The 14,802-nt window shown below is 38.3% G+C and overlaps 1 protein-coding gene across 2 annotated transcripts in view; it reads right to left on the bottom strand.

The window, feature by feature from the left end:
• The window catches only part of EXOC2 (exocyst complex component 2), a 277,000-nt gene that overhangs the window by 188,539 nt on the left and 73,659 nt on the right, over positions 1-14,802 (bottom strand). For both annotated transcript variants that reach the window (XM_047859097.1, XM_047859098.1), the window contains exon 6: positions 13,257-13,381. In XM_047859097.1, the coding sequence (XP_047715053.1) occupies positions 13,257-13,381 (125 nt within the window). The remainder of the gene's footprint in view (positions 1-13,256; positions 13,382-14,802) is intronic.

Genomic DNA, 14,802 nt, shown 5'->3' with positions numbered 1-14,802 from the left:
CTTCAAATGTTGCTTTCTACGTCAAAACCATTAAAAACCATGCAGCCACATTTCTGTTGCTGACAAAACCCATCACTGATCAGCAGGTCAAAATGAGGTAAGTCTGGCTCCCCTCAGCTCAGTTTACAACCTTTTTATGCTGACAAAGCAGCTTCCTGCCACCCATCTCCAGCACAGCAGAGTCACTGTCAAGCTGTCAGCCAAGCATGAGGACCAGGAGACACTGGATCTGATAAAGGCAATCCTATTTTCCAGAAAATTAAACCAAATAACCCAATGTCTGGTTCACTTGACCTTTTATTTTCTCTAAAAACATTTTTAAATAGTATAACTCAATAAGCAACTTGGTACATGATCACAGGTTTGTTATTGTTTCTAATCTATTAAAACTTAAATATGTGAAACAGTTGCACACCATAAAATTGTATTTGGGAAACAAAAAAGTATGTATATAAAAGTTCTATTCAAAGAAAATTCAGAGTTATAAAAAGACTGCCTATTGATTCACTGAAATTTGTTTTATTTAACTCTCAAATGTGGACATCAAATTTGCAGATTTCAATAAAAAAATTCATAGCATTTGTCCATACATTTATATAATGCCATTATTAAATGAGGCACCAGAAATGATACCTGTGTATAGGCAATGTCTGTAAGATTTAATGTCAGGTACACTGTGATCTACACACTCTAACCTATATATTACTACTAGCCTATATGAGACAGGAATATTCAAACTAGGTCAAAGACTAGCAAACTATTTTTCTTTCTTTTTTTTTTTTTTTAATGTTTGTTTATTTTTGGGAGAGACAGAGCACGAGCAGGGGAGGGGCAGAGAGAGAGGGAGACACAGAATGCGAAGCAGGATCCAGGCTCTGAGCTGTCAGCACAGAGCCCAACACAGGATTCAAACTCATGAACCACAAGATCATGACCTGAGCCCAAGTCAGATGCTTAACCGACTAAGTCACCCAGGTGCCCCACCAACTATTTCTATAAAGAACCACATAGTAAATATTTTAGGCTTCATGGGCCACATAGGGCCTCTATCACATATTCTACAACTGCTTCCCTCTTTTTTTTTTTTTTCCCTCTCACACAAACCTTGAAAAACACAGCCGCTGAGGACTTTGGCAAGATGGCGGCGTAGGAGGACGCTGGGCTCACCGCGCGTCCTGCTGATCACTTAGATTCCACCTACACCTGCCTAAATAACCAGAAAAACGCCAGAGGATTAGCAGAACGGAGTCGCCGGAGCCAAGCGCAGACGAGAGGCCCACGGAAGAGGGTAGGAAGGGCGGCGAGGCGGTGCGCACTCCACGGACTGATGGGAGGGAGCCGGGGCGGAGGGGCGGCTCACCGGCCAAGCAGAGCCCCCGAGTCTGGCTGGCAAAAGCGGAGGGGCCAGGCGGACTGTGTTCCGACAGCAAGCGCGACTTAGCGTCTGGGAGGACATAAGTTAGCAGCTCTGCTCGGAAAGCGGGAATGCTGGAGGACAAAGGGAGGGAGAGCTGCTGAGCCCCCGGACGACAGAGCTCAATTTGGTGGGGAACAAAGGCGCTTGCCAGCGCCATCTCCCCTGCCCATCCCCCAGCCAAAATCCCAAAGGGAACCAGTTCCTGCCAGGGAACTTGCTCGCCACGCAAACACCCAACTCTGTGCTTCTGCGGAGCCAAACTTCCCGCAGCAGATCTGACTCCCTCCCGCTGCCACAGGGCCCCTCCTGAAGTGGATCACCTAAGGAGAAGCGAGCTAAGCCTGCCCCTCCTGCCCCTGTGCACCTTGCCTACCCACCCCAGCTAATACGCCAGATCCCCAGCATAACAAGCCTGGCAGGGTGCAAGTAGCCCAGACGGGCCACGCCACCCCACAGTGAATCCCGCCCCTAGGAGAGGGGAAGAGACGACACACACCAGTCTGACTGTGGCCCCAGCGGTGGGTTGGGGGCAGACATCAGGTCTGACTGCGGCCCCGCCCACCAACTCCAGTTATGCACCACAGCACAGGGGAAGTGCCCTGCAGGTCCTCACCACGCCAGGGACTATCCAAAATGACCAAGCGGAAGAATTCCCCTCAGAAGAATCTCCAGGAAATAACAACAGCTAATGAGCTGATCAAAAAGGACTTAAATAACATAACAGAAAGTGAATTTAGAATAATAGTCATAAAATTAATCGCTGGGCTTGAAAACAGTATACAGGACAGCAGAGAATCTCTTGCTACAGAGATCGAGGGCCTAAGGAAAAGTCACGAGGAGCTGAAAAACGCTTTAAATGAAATGCAAAACAAAATGGAAACCACCACAGCTCGGATTGAAGAAGCAGAGGAGAGAATAGGTGAACTAGAAGATAAAGTTATGGAAAAAGAGGAAGCTGAGAAAAAGAGAGATAAAAAAATCCAGGAGTATGAGGGGAAAATTAGAGAACTAAGTGATACACTAAAAAGAAATAATATACGCATAATTGGTATCCCAGAGGAAGAAGAGAGAGGGAAAGGTGCTGAAGGGGTACTCAAAGAAATAATAGCTGAGAACTTCCCTGAACTGGGGAAGGAAAAAGGCATTGAAATCCAAGAGGCACAGAGACCTCCCTTCAGACGTAACTTGAATCGATCTTCTGCACGACATATCAGAGTGAAACTGGCAAAATACAAGGATAAAGAGAAAATTCTGAAGGCAGCAAGGGGTAAACATGCCCTCACATATAAAGGGAGACCTATAAGACTCATGACTGATCTCTCTTTTGAAACTTGGCAGGCCAGAAAGAATTGGCACGGGATTTTCAGGGTGCTAGACAGAAAAAATATGCAGCCGAGAATCCTTTATCCAGCAAGTCTGTCATTTAGAATAGAAGGAGAGATAAAGGTCTTCCCAAACAAACAAAAACTGAAGGAATTTGTCACCACTAAACCAGCCCTACAAGAGATCCTAAGGGGGACCCTGTGAGACAAAGTCCCAGAGGCATCACTACAAGCATAAAACATACAGACATCACAATGACTCTAAACCCGTATCTTTCTATAATAACACTGAATGTAAATGGATTAAATGCGCCTACCAAAAGACATAGGGTATCAGAATGGATAAAAAAACAAGACCCATCTATTTGCTGTCTACAAGAGACTCATTTTAGACCAGAGGACACCTTTAGATTGAGAGTGAGGGGATGGAGAACTATTTATCATGCGACTGGAAGCCAAAAGAAAGCTGGAGTAGCCATACTTATATCAGACAAACTAGACTTTAAATTAAAGGCTGTAACAAGAGATGAAGAAGGACATTATATAATAGTTACAGGGTCTATCCATCAGGAAGAGCTAACAATTATAAATGTCTATGCGCCGAATACCGGAGCCCCCAAATATATAAAACAATTACTCATAAACATAAGCAACCTTATTGATAAGAATGTGGCAATTGCAGGGGACTTTAACACCCCACTTACAGAAATGGATAGATCATCTAGACACACGGTCAATAAAGAAACAAGGGCCCTGAATAAGACATTGGATCAGATGGACTTGACAGATATATTTAGAACTCTGCATCCCAAAGCAACAGAATATACTTTCTTCTCGAGTGCACATGGAACATTCTCCAAGATAGATCATATACTGGGGTCACAAAACAGCCCTTCATAAGTTTACAAGAAGTGAAATTATACCATGCATACTTTCAGACCACAATGCTATGAAGCTTGAAATCAACCACAAAAAAAGTCTGGAAAACCCCCAAAAGCATGGAGGTTAAAGAACACCCTACTAACGAATGAGTGGGTCAACCAGACAATTAGAGAAGAAATTAAAAAATATATGGAAACAAATGAAAATGAAAATACAACAATCCAAACACTTTGGGACGCAGCGAAGGCAGTCCTGAGAGGAAAATACATTGCAATCCAGGCCTATCTCAAGAAACAAGAAAAAGCCCAAATACAAAATCTAACAGCACACCTAAAGGAACTAGAAGCAGAACAGCAAAGGCAGCCTAAACCCAGCAGAAGAGAAATAATAAAGATCAGAGCAGAAATAAACAATATAGAATCTAAAAAAGCTGTAGAGCAGATCAATGAAACCAAGAGTTGGTTTTTTGAAAAAATAAACAAAATTGACAAACTTCTAGCCAGGCTTCTCAAAAAGAAAAGGGAGATGACCCAAATAGATAAAATCATGAATGAAAATGGAATTATTACAACCAATCCCTCAGAGATACAAACAATTATCAGGGAATACTATGAAAAATTATATGCCAACAAATTGGACAACCTGGAAGAAATGGACAAATTCCTGAACACCCACACTCTTCCAAAACTCAATCAGGAGGAAATAGAAAGCTTGAACAGACCCATAACCAGCGAAGAAATTGAATCGGTTATCAAAAATCTCCCAACAAATAAGAGTCCAGGACCAGATGGCTTCCCAGGGGAGTTCTACCAGACGTTTAAAGCAGAGATAATACCTATCCTTCTCAAGCTATTCCAAGAAATAGAAAGGGAAGGAAAACTTCCAGACTCATTCTATGAAGCCAGGATTACTTTGATTCCTAAACCAGACAGAGACCCAGTAAAAAAAGAGAACTACAGGCCAATATCCCTGATGAATATGGATGCAAAAATTCTCAATAAGACACTAGCAAATCGAATTCAACGGCATATAAAAAGAATTATTCACCATGATCAAGTGGGATTCATTCCTGGGATGCAGAGCTGGTTCAACATTCGCAAATCAATCAACATGATACATCACATTAACAAAAAACAAGAGAAAAACCATATGATCCTGTCAATCGATGCAGAAAAGGCCTTTGACAAAATCCAGCACCCTTTCTTAATAAAAACCCTTGAGAAAGTCGGGATAGAAGGAACATACTTAAAGATCATAAAAGCCATTTATGAAAAGCCCACAGCTAACATCATCCTCAACGGGGAAAAACTGAGAGCTTTTTCCCTGAGATCAGGAACACTACAGGGATGCCCACTCTCACCGCTGTTGTTTAACATAGTGCTGGAAGTTCTAGCATCAGCAATCAGACAACAAAAGAAAATCAAAGGCATCAAAATTGGCAAAGATGAAGTCAAGCTTTCGCTTTTTGCAGATGACATGATATTATACATGGAAAATCCGATAGACTCCACCAAAAGTCTGCTAGAACTGATGCAGGAATTCAGCAAAGTTGCAGGATACAAAATCAATGTACAGAAATCAGTTGCATTCTTATACACCAACAATGAAGCAACAGAAAGACAAAGAAAGAAACTGATCCCATTCACAATTGCACCAAGAAGCATAAAATACCTAGGAATAAATGTAACCAAAGATGTAAAGGATCTGTATGCTGAAAACTATAGAAAGCTTATGAAGGTAATTGAAGAAGATTTAAAGAAATGGAAAGACATTCCCTGCTCATGGATTGGAAAAATAAATATTGTCATAATGTCAATACTACCCAAAGCTATCTACACATTCAATGCAATCCCAATCAAAATTGCACCAGCATTCTTCTTGAAACTAGAACAAGCAATCCTAAAATTCATATGGAACCACAAAAGGCCCCAAATAGCCAAAGGAATTTTGAAGAAGAAGACCAAAGCAGGAGGCATCATAATCCCAGACTTTAGCCTCTACTACAAAGCTGTCATCATCAAGACAGCATGGTATTGGCACAAAAACAGACACATAGACCAATGGAATAGAACAGAAACCCCAGAACTAGACCAACAAACGTATGGCCAACTCATCTTTGACAAAGCAGGAAAGAACATCCAATGGAAAAAAGACAGTCTCTTTAACAAATGGTGCTGGGAGAACTGGACAGCAACATGCAGAAGGTTGAAACTAGACCACTTTCTCACACCATTCACAAAAATAAACTCAAAATGGATAAAGGACCTGAATGTGAGACAGGAAACCATCAAAACCTTAGAGGAGAAAGCAGGAAAAGACCTCTCTGACCTCAGCCATAGCAATCTCTTACTCGACACATCCCCAAAGGCAAGGGAATTAAAAGCAAAAGTGAATTACTGGGACCTCATGAAGATAAAAAGCTTCTGCACAGCAAAGGAAACAACCAACAAAACTAAAAGGCAACCAACGGAATTGGAAAAGATATTCGCAAATGACATATCGGACAAAGGGCTAGTATCCAAAATCTATAAAGAGCTCACCAAACTCCACACCCGAAAAACAAATAACCCAGTGAAGAAACGGGCAGAAAACATGAATAGACACTTCTCTAAAGAAGACATCCGGATGGCCAACAGGCACATGAAAAGATGTTCAGCGTCGCTCCTTATCAGGGAAATACAAATCAAAACCACACTCAGGTATCACCTCACGCCAGTCAGAGTGGCCAAAATGAACAAATCACGAGACTATAGATGCTGGAGAGGATGTGGAGAAACGGGAACCCTCTTGCACTGTTGGTGGGAATGCAAATTGGTGCAGCCGCTCTGGAAAGCAGTGTGGAGGTTCCTCAAAAAATTAAAAATAGACCTACCCTATGACCCAGCAATAGCACTGCTAGGAATTTATCCAAGGGATACAGGAGTACTGATGCATAGGGCCACTTGTACCCCAATGTTCATAGCAGCACTCTCAACAATAGCCAAATTATGGAAAGAGCCTAAATGTCCATCAACTGATGAATGGATAAAGAAATTGTGCTTTATATACACAATGGAGTACTACGTGGCAATGAGAAAGAATGAAATATGGCCTTTTGTAGCAACGTGGATGGAACTGGAGAGTGTGATGCTAAGTGAAATAAGCCATACAGAGAAAGACAGATACCATATGGTTTCACTCTTATGTGGATCCTGAGAAACTCAACAGAAACCCATGGAGGAGGGGAAGGAAAAAAAAAAAAAAAGAGGTTAGAGTGGGAGACAGCCAAAGCATAAGAGACTGTTAAAAACCGAGAACTGAGGGTTGATGGGGGGTGGGAGGGAGGGGAGGGTGGGTGATGGGTATTGAGGAGGGCACCTTTTGGGATGAGCACTGGGTGTTGTATGGAAACCAATTTGTCAATAAATTTCATAAAAAAAAAAAAAAGAAGAAAACATCCTTCCTTCCAGCTAATTGCAAAAAGGGCCAGAAAATTAATAAAATATTTAAATTTAAAAAAAAAAAAAAAAAAAAAGAAAAACACAGCCATCTTTAGTTCCTGGCCTGTACAAAGACAGAAAATGGCCAATCTGGCCCACACACCAACCTCTGAGGATAATATTTACTAAAATAGGAGACTAGGAAGAGTTAAAATGAGATCTCTTAAAAATTTAAATTTGTAAGAACTTTTCAAACATTTAGTTTTTACTTACACCAAATTTTTATGAGTGGCTAAATTATATAAATTACATTTAAATAGGCCAGGTAACCTGTGAATCATTTCCTCAGTTACACTGGGAAGAAAAACAATAATGAAATAATTGCGACTATTATATAGAAGGCTAATAGGTATAAAGGATTCTCACTTAGATAACTGGATCCTAGACAACCATACCTGCCTAAATAACCTTCAGATATCAACAGACACTAATAACAGAATGTGCCAAAAAATCAGTTATGGCTACACTGTCTCAAGTAGCAGCAACAAAAGTAACATGGGAGGGAAGGTCAATTGTGTATCGAGCACCATGTGTTATTTACTCTGCTTCAGCCTCTTAGTTATTCTTTAGTATAACATGAATAAAAATAATTCATACAGTTTTGGTCCATAATTGTTCTCAAAAAAAGCAAGTGATAATGTTGGACTTGCCCATAAAAACAAGAGACCAAACAGGTGAAAAGCTCAAGGGGCAGTCAGGGAAATATTCACCAAAACAAAGATGACAATCAGAAGGCACTGAGAAGGGGTGCCTGGGTAGCTCAGTTTGTTAAGCGTCCAACTTCGGCTCAGGTCATGATCTCACAGTTCATGAGTTCAAGCCCTATGTCAGGCTCTGTGCTAACAGCTCAGAGCCTAGAGCCTGCTTCAGATTCTGTGTCTCCCTTCTCTCTCTGTTCCTCCCCAGCTCACACTCTGGTCTCTCTTGCTCTCAAAAATAAATAAGCATTAAAAAAAAAAAAAAATTGAAGAAGGCACTGAGGAAATGAAGAAGGCCTTTAATAATATGAAAAGCTCCACAAACATCACCATGGCCTGCGAGAACTGGTGTGAACTCATATCTGGTAAGAAACTATATGTCTCATCAAGACTTCAAAGGATTGAAGGGGCGCCTGGGTGGCTCAGTCAGTTAAACTTGATCTCAGCTCAGGTCTTGATCTCAGGGTCATGAGTTCAAGCACTGTATTGGGCTCTGTGCTGGGTGTGAAGCCTACTTACAAAAGAAAACAAACAAACAAACAAAAAAGTACTTCAAGACTTCAAGGGATTAAAAGAGAATGGCAGGGTGACTGCCATGGAAAAGTAATACAAGATGCTGGGAATATCTTTGCAGAACATAATAAAGTAAAAATTACAATAAATATACTGAGGTTAACACTGGAAGTTATACCAGACACACTAGTCAAGTTCTAATTAAAATATTTATGGATACACACATGAAAAAAGAAAATTGACAATAGCATAAATACTTCAAGATAAATAAAGGCCAGACAAGAGGGCAACAGCCACTGTTTACCTGACTCGGATGGCCCGAAAAGCACCCTTGGATACATATCAAACAGTCTACTTAATCAAAGAGAAGAACACAGATGATACCAAAAAAAAAGAAGAGTAAGGTGTTTATTTATACTCTGTCATCTCTATCTAGCCTAATTCTGACACAACGCATCTTCTAATTTTTTTATAACTATCTTCAGGACTATAATTCTGCTCCCCCATTTTTCTTACTTCTAACAACTCCCTTCTCTTTACAATATTTAGAGACCACATTTCCTAACACCCAGTATGGCAGGAAACAGAAGAAAACTAGTTGAGGCATACTACTATTGGGCAGCATACTGAAAAACAGAAAAGGTACTGGGTACCATATAGGAGAGCAGAAGGAAAGGAATACTATTTTTATACAAGGCCATTCAGAAACAAACCATAAATGATAGTTGACACAACAAAAGAAAAGTGTTGAAAACTGCAGATATGGGTCTACAGATTCTAAAAGCTTATCAAGTATTGGGAAAAATGAATAAAGACAAGACCTACATTCTAATATATCCTGAAAGGCATTTGGTTTTTTTTAATTCAAGTCAAAACAAATATATCTTTTAAGCATTTAGGGAGAGAGAAAAACATCAATTCATCTATAAGTAATAAAGAATTACACTGGCTCAGGACTTCTCTCTGTAACACTAAAAGATACTGGATCAATGTTTTCAGAAAATAATTCTGTATGAAGCAAGACACATTTCCAGATATGCAATAATTCAAAAGCTCTAGCACAAAACATATATCCCACTGTTCAAAAAAGTCAAAGATAGAAAAGATGAAATGTAAAATGACTGGCAAGAAACATTACAGCCAATTAAATTTATGTGAATAGATGGTAAATTTTAATTAACTGCAGTAAATGTGTTATAAAATGAAATGCAAAAACAAAAATAATTGAGAAACATAATAATGAAATGGAAAAGGTAAAATAAAAAGCTATAACTCCAGATTAAATTAAGACCAGAAAAAAAGGAAAGAACATGAGAAATATAGATGTCCTGAACCGATGTTATACACAACAGGGGGCAAAAGGCAACCTATAATAGAATTTAAAAACATTTCTTGCCAATGTGCAACAACATGGTCTATATAGCACAGAAGGAAAAATGAAAAACGAAAAATATAATAGAACAATAAAAACAAAAAGACAAAAATGTCAGTTAGGATAAATGTATGGCTTGAATTTTTCTATTAAAAGGCAAAGACTCCCAAACTGGTATAAAAATATAAAAATTCTACCATATGTTGCTTACAAGAGAAATGGTAAAATCAAAATTTCTAAAGGCTAAAAAGAATATGATGTATAATATATTAGGCAAATGCATATATAATATTTCATATTAATATAATCACATACTAAAGAATTTAATCTTACCCAAAAAGAGGTCTGGCCTTTGTCTTTAGCTTCTGAGAGGTTACCTCTAAGCTTTTCAAATTCTTACCTGATGAAAGTATCTTTGTTTACTTGGGAGCCTTGAGCTATACCAGATAGTGTAACGTAATTTACAGTGAAGACTTTGGGTCACTCCGTATCAGTGTGACCTCCAGAGGGACCTCTAGATGGAGGTCAGCCATTGGAGCAGTCAACTATGTATATGTGACAGAGCTCTAATAAAAACTCTGGACACCAAGGCTTGGATGAGATTCTCTGGTAGGCAATACTCCATGTACACTGACTCACATCATACCAGGTAAATCAACGTTGTTTATGACTCGACCGTGAGAGGACAACTTTCACTCCATGCACAGAACTTTCCTGGACTGTGCCTCATGCATCTTTTCCCTTGGTTGATTCTAATCGATACAACTACCAATACCCACCCCACTGGGGAACCCACTTGATCCATCACAGTGTCTCTACAGGAAAAACATGCAGACACTAAAGGCCTCCTGAAATAATAACACAGGAGTACACAGTACCATGTATGACCAAAAATGTTGAAAACCAAATCTAATGTCCAAATAAGTCCAAGCAATACAATGGAAACTAAAATAAATTAAATAACACCATGAGGAAGTAATCAGTCAAATCCAGAGTATGGGATATCCTATAGGACAAACAGCCTCATGTCTTCAACATATCAATTACATGGGGGAAAACAAAAAGTCAAGGTAGCAAAGGTAAGGGTATTCTAGTCTAAAAGAGGCTTAAGAGACTTAAAAAAACAAATGAAATGCTTGGACCTTATTTGAATCTTAATTTGGACAAACCAACTATGAAGAAAGTTGGTGGGTAAATGGGGAAATTTGAGTATGACATGGGAATTAGAGGATATTGAAAAATTACTGAAACTTATTTTGGCTGTAATAACAGCATTGTGGTTATGCAGGTAAATGTGCTTATTTGGGTGGGAACCATATACTAATGTATATAGGAGGGAAATGTCATGGAGCTTTAGACTCACTGCTTGAGATCAGCAAAACACAACCAACCTCAAAAAATACCACTGAAGCAAGTTTGAAAAACATTATTAACTTAAATCTGACAGTTATACAGGGGTGACTGTACTATTCTACTTTTAACATGTTTGACATTTTTCAAAACAGAAAAGTAAAACAGATTACCTGAGCAAATAATTTATTAGTTCTTTCAATGTATTAGCTCTTTCAAATTTCCAACTGATAATTCCTACTTTACATAACCCATCACATAGTACCTACATATATACACATACAGATTCAAATGCTTCTGTAAAACACTAATACCAAAACCTGACCAAAAAAGCATTTCAAAAAACTACAGATCAATTTCACTTAAGACTATAGTCAGAAAATTTTCTAAAGAGCTACCAACAAATCAAATGCTATAGTATATTAAAATAATTACCCAAAGGAACACTCTAAAGAGTAAAGGAGGTTTCTAGCATACACAATTGAATATACAATGCAACTCCAATTTTGTAATATGGACTCATATAGGCCAAGAGCAAAAAGACCAAAAGAAAATACATCAAAATGTTAATGTAATTATCTTTACAATGGTATTAAGTAGTGTCTGTTCATTACTTATTTACTGTCTTTTTGTAATATGCATTTCATTTACATTAAAACACAGAAAAGCTAGATATGTGTGTAGCTAAAATCTTGGAATTTTATTATTAAAATCACTTTCTATATGCTATAGAGTCACCTGCTTATATGATTAAGCAATTGGTCAGAATTATCTTTGTTAAATGTTAAGTTACCAATATACTTAGGTGAAATAATTTTAAATATAATAATTTCTGAGAACTGCTAATCACCTATGGCAAATTATCATTTGCATAGCTACTAGGGAATTACTAACCTAATTCTGCTTGATAATGCTAAACTCTGTTCATATATGCTCAGGTTTCTATTGTTAATATAGTAACATTAGTAACTTAAGACAGAATATCAATAAGCACAAAGAACGAAAGAAAAGCATCCCACCAAAAAATACAGGGCACAGAGTGTTTATCAAAGAAAATTATCTAATTTCTGTTCCCGCTAGGCATTCACATTTTGCTCCTTCAAAAACCTAACTTCTACCTAACAAGGAAAGAGCTGTATCAGATGCACATTAACTTCCCAGAAGTCATCTATGCTTGTTTGACCCAGGAGAAGGGTTTTAGAAACAGTAACAGGATGTCTGTACTTTGAGAATACAAATTAATAAAAAAAATTAAGTCTTACTGAATTAAAGGAAGTGTGGCTTCTTAGTCTACACTTAAAAGTGCTTATGTGTAGGTACTTAGTTATAGGTATATTTGTTTTTAAAAAGAATTAGGCTAACTTTTATTAATATTTTTTACTAAACAGTAATTTGATTTCTATTAATTAAAGGTGATTTTAGGGGTGCCTGGGTGACTCAGTCAGTTAAGCATCAGGCTCTTGATTTTGGCTCAGGTCAGTGAGATGGACCCTGCTGCATCTGGCTCTCCTCTGACAGCACAGAGCCTGCTTGGAATTCTCTCTCTCCCTCGCTCTCTGCCCCTCCCCCTGCCCAGCAGGCACACGTGTGCTCTCTTGCTCTTTCTGTCAAAATAAATAAATAACTTAAAAATTAAATAAATAAAGTTAATTTTAGGTGAGAAAAAACCCTACCCAACATCTTTTCCATGATATGTCTAAAACTATGCTATATCTATTTAATATACTTGCTCCCCCATATAAAGATGACAAAATGGATGGTGGACATTTAACTATTGTGTATGAGGTTCATGGGGTGATAGCTGAAAAGAATGACACATTATCATCAGTCCTTACCACACACAAACACACAATGGATCACATTTACAGAATTAGTCACATGTGTAAGATATTGATGGGTATAAGAGGATTTTTTAAATTCTAGAATTTTACCTATTGGGATTTAGTTTCTTATCAGCCCTAGAGATTGGGCATTGTGGGAAGGCAAAGTAGTCTCCTATTTCACATATGTACAATGGGTCAACAAAAGCCTCAGAGACAAATATTTAAAGTACCAAGCCTTCAAAGAGATTCCAGCCTGGTCTGCAACAAATATTTATGGCACATTTTAGATCTCTACTTTTATAAATACAGACTGAATGTCACACCCTGTAAACACTCTGCAAACACAGTGTTGGGTTTCTGTTGTGGAAGCCCCAGCAGATGGCTCTGAGGGTCACCTTACCTGAGAGGGCATCCTGGGCTTCAAAGAAAGTACTAAGACCTCCTTTCACATATGCCAAGCTGCCTTCACTTTTCTTGTTAGCCTGTCTCTTCAAGTTGGTGACTGCCATTTTAAGCTGTTCAAAACTGAAATGAAATTAAGAAACCAAAAGTTTGAGACTCCTAAAAAGCAAAAAAGAAATCAGATAATGCATTAAATGTGAAATACTGAAGCCTAAGTTAAGAAAGACATAGATTGACACAAGATGTAACCAGATTAAAACAAAAAGCTTTCAAATTCTTACCTACATCTAAATTTTTTTTTTTTTTTAAGAGAGAGTGCAAGCAGGGAAGAGGAGCACAGGAAGAGAAAGAGAGAATCTTAAACAGGCTCCGTGCTCAGTATGGAGTCCGACACGGGGCTCAATCCCACACCCTGGGATCATGACCTGAGCCGAAATCAAGAGTAGGACATTCAACCGACTGAGCCTCTGAGGCACCCCTACATCTAAACCCTTTTATTATAAATAACAAAATTACAGCAACTATAAAACAGATCTGTAGCCCTCACATGGTCATTCCAAATGTCAGACCCCTAAGAAATGAACATACATATAAATATTTCTATAAGTAATATGTATCATGTATATGATTTGCCAGGTAAGGAGTCCTGAACATCATGTCCCTTTGCACAGACCTAGATCAATGCAGTGGTTATCTAAGTTATCTAAGGCAGAACTCTTCTGTATGTTCATTTCTGTGTCCTATATCAAAATCCATGATTCACCACATCAATATCCAGTCCTCTGTCATTAACAGTGAAATTATAGAAAAACCTGGGGGGGTGAGAGCGGGGGCAGTCAACTCAACAATTTAAATAACTAAAAAGACCAAAATATTTTATCTCTACATCTCAAGCAGAGAAAATTGGTAGATCTCTATATTTTTTTATTTCCAGCTGGGCTAAGAAAATCTGGCTGTAAAAACAGAGATCAATTCTGAAATACAGTAATAGAAAAAGCACATCCATGATGTAAAATTAGAACCATCTTCTGCAATTAAAGATTTGACATTCCCTTTAAAAATGTATCAGGATTCTCTCTCTCTCTCTCTCTCTCTCTCTCTCTCTCTCTCCACACACACACACACACACACACACACACACACACACACACACACCAATGTTTCCTCATGTTTTCTAATGGTTTTCACTCTAACTGGTGAAGGAAAAATTTCTCCTAAGGTGTATTTTAACAAATTAACTTTTCAGGAATGTAAATTTTTAGCAATAAACCATTCATTTATTCAAACACTGTTACTAAATTTAATTGCTGCAAAAAAGTTATAAACCTACTCTTATCAAGAGTGTGGCAAAATGTAATTAGCAGACAATAAGGAGCACTTTAATTTGGATATAAGACCTTGACTATTTTTGGCTAATTTTAAGGCAAGTCTTTGCAAAATGATAAATCAAATCATCTTCCTTTGCTCTATGGTCAGGAAAAGAAGTATGTTTACTATTTTACACCAGGATTTGAAAGTTTTGTTATTTGAATAGAGAGAGATCA

Source organism: Prionailurus viverrinus, chromosome B2 (assembly GCF_022837055.1).
Source record: "Prionailurus viverrinus isolate Anna chromosome B2, UM_Priviv_1.0, whole genome shotgun sequence".
NCBI lineage: Eukaryota > Metazoa > Chordata > Mammalia > Carnivora > Felidae > Prionailurus > Prionailurus viverrinus.
This window is presented reverse-complemented; position numbering and strand designations above follow the sequence as displayed.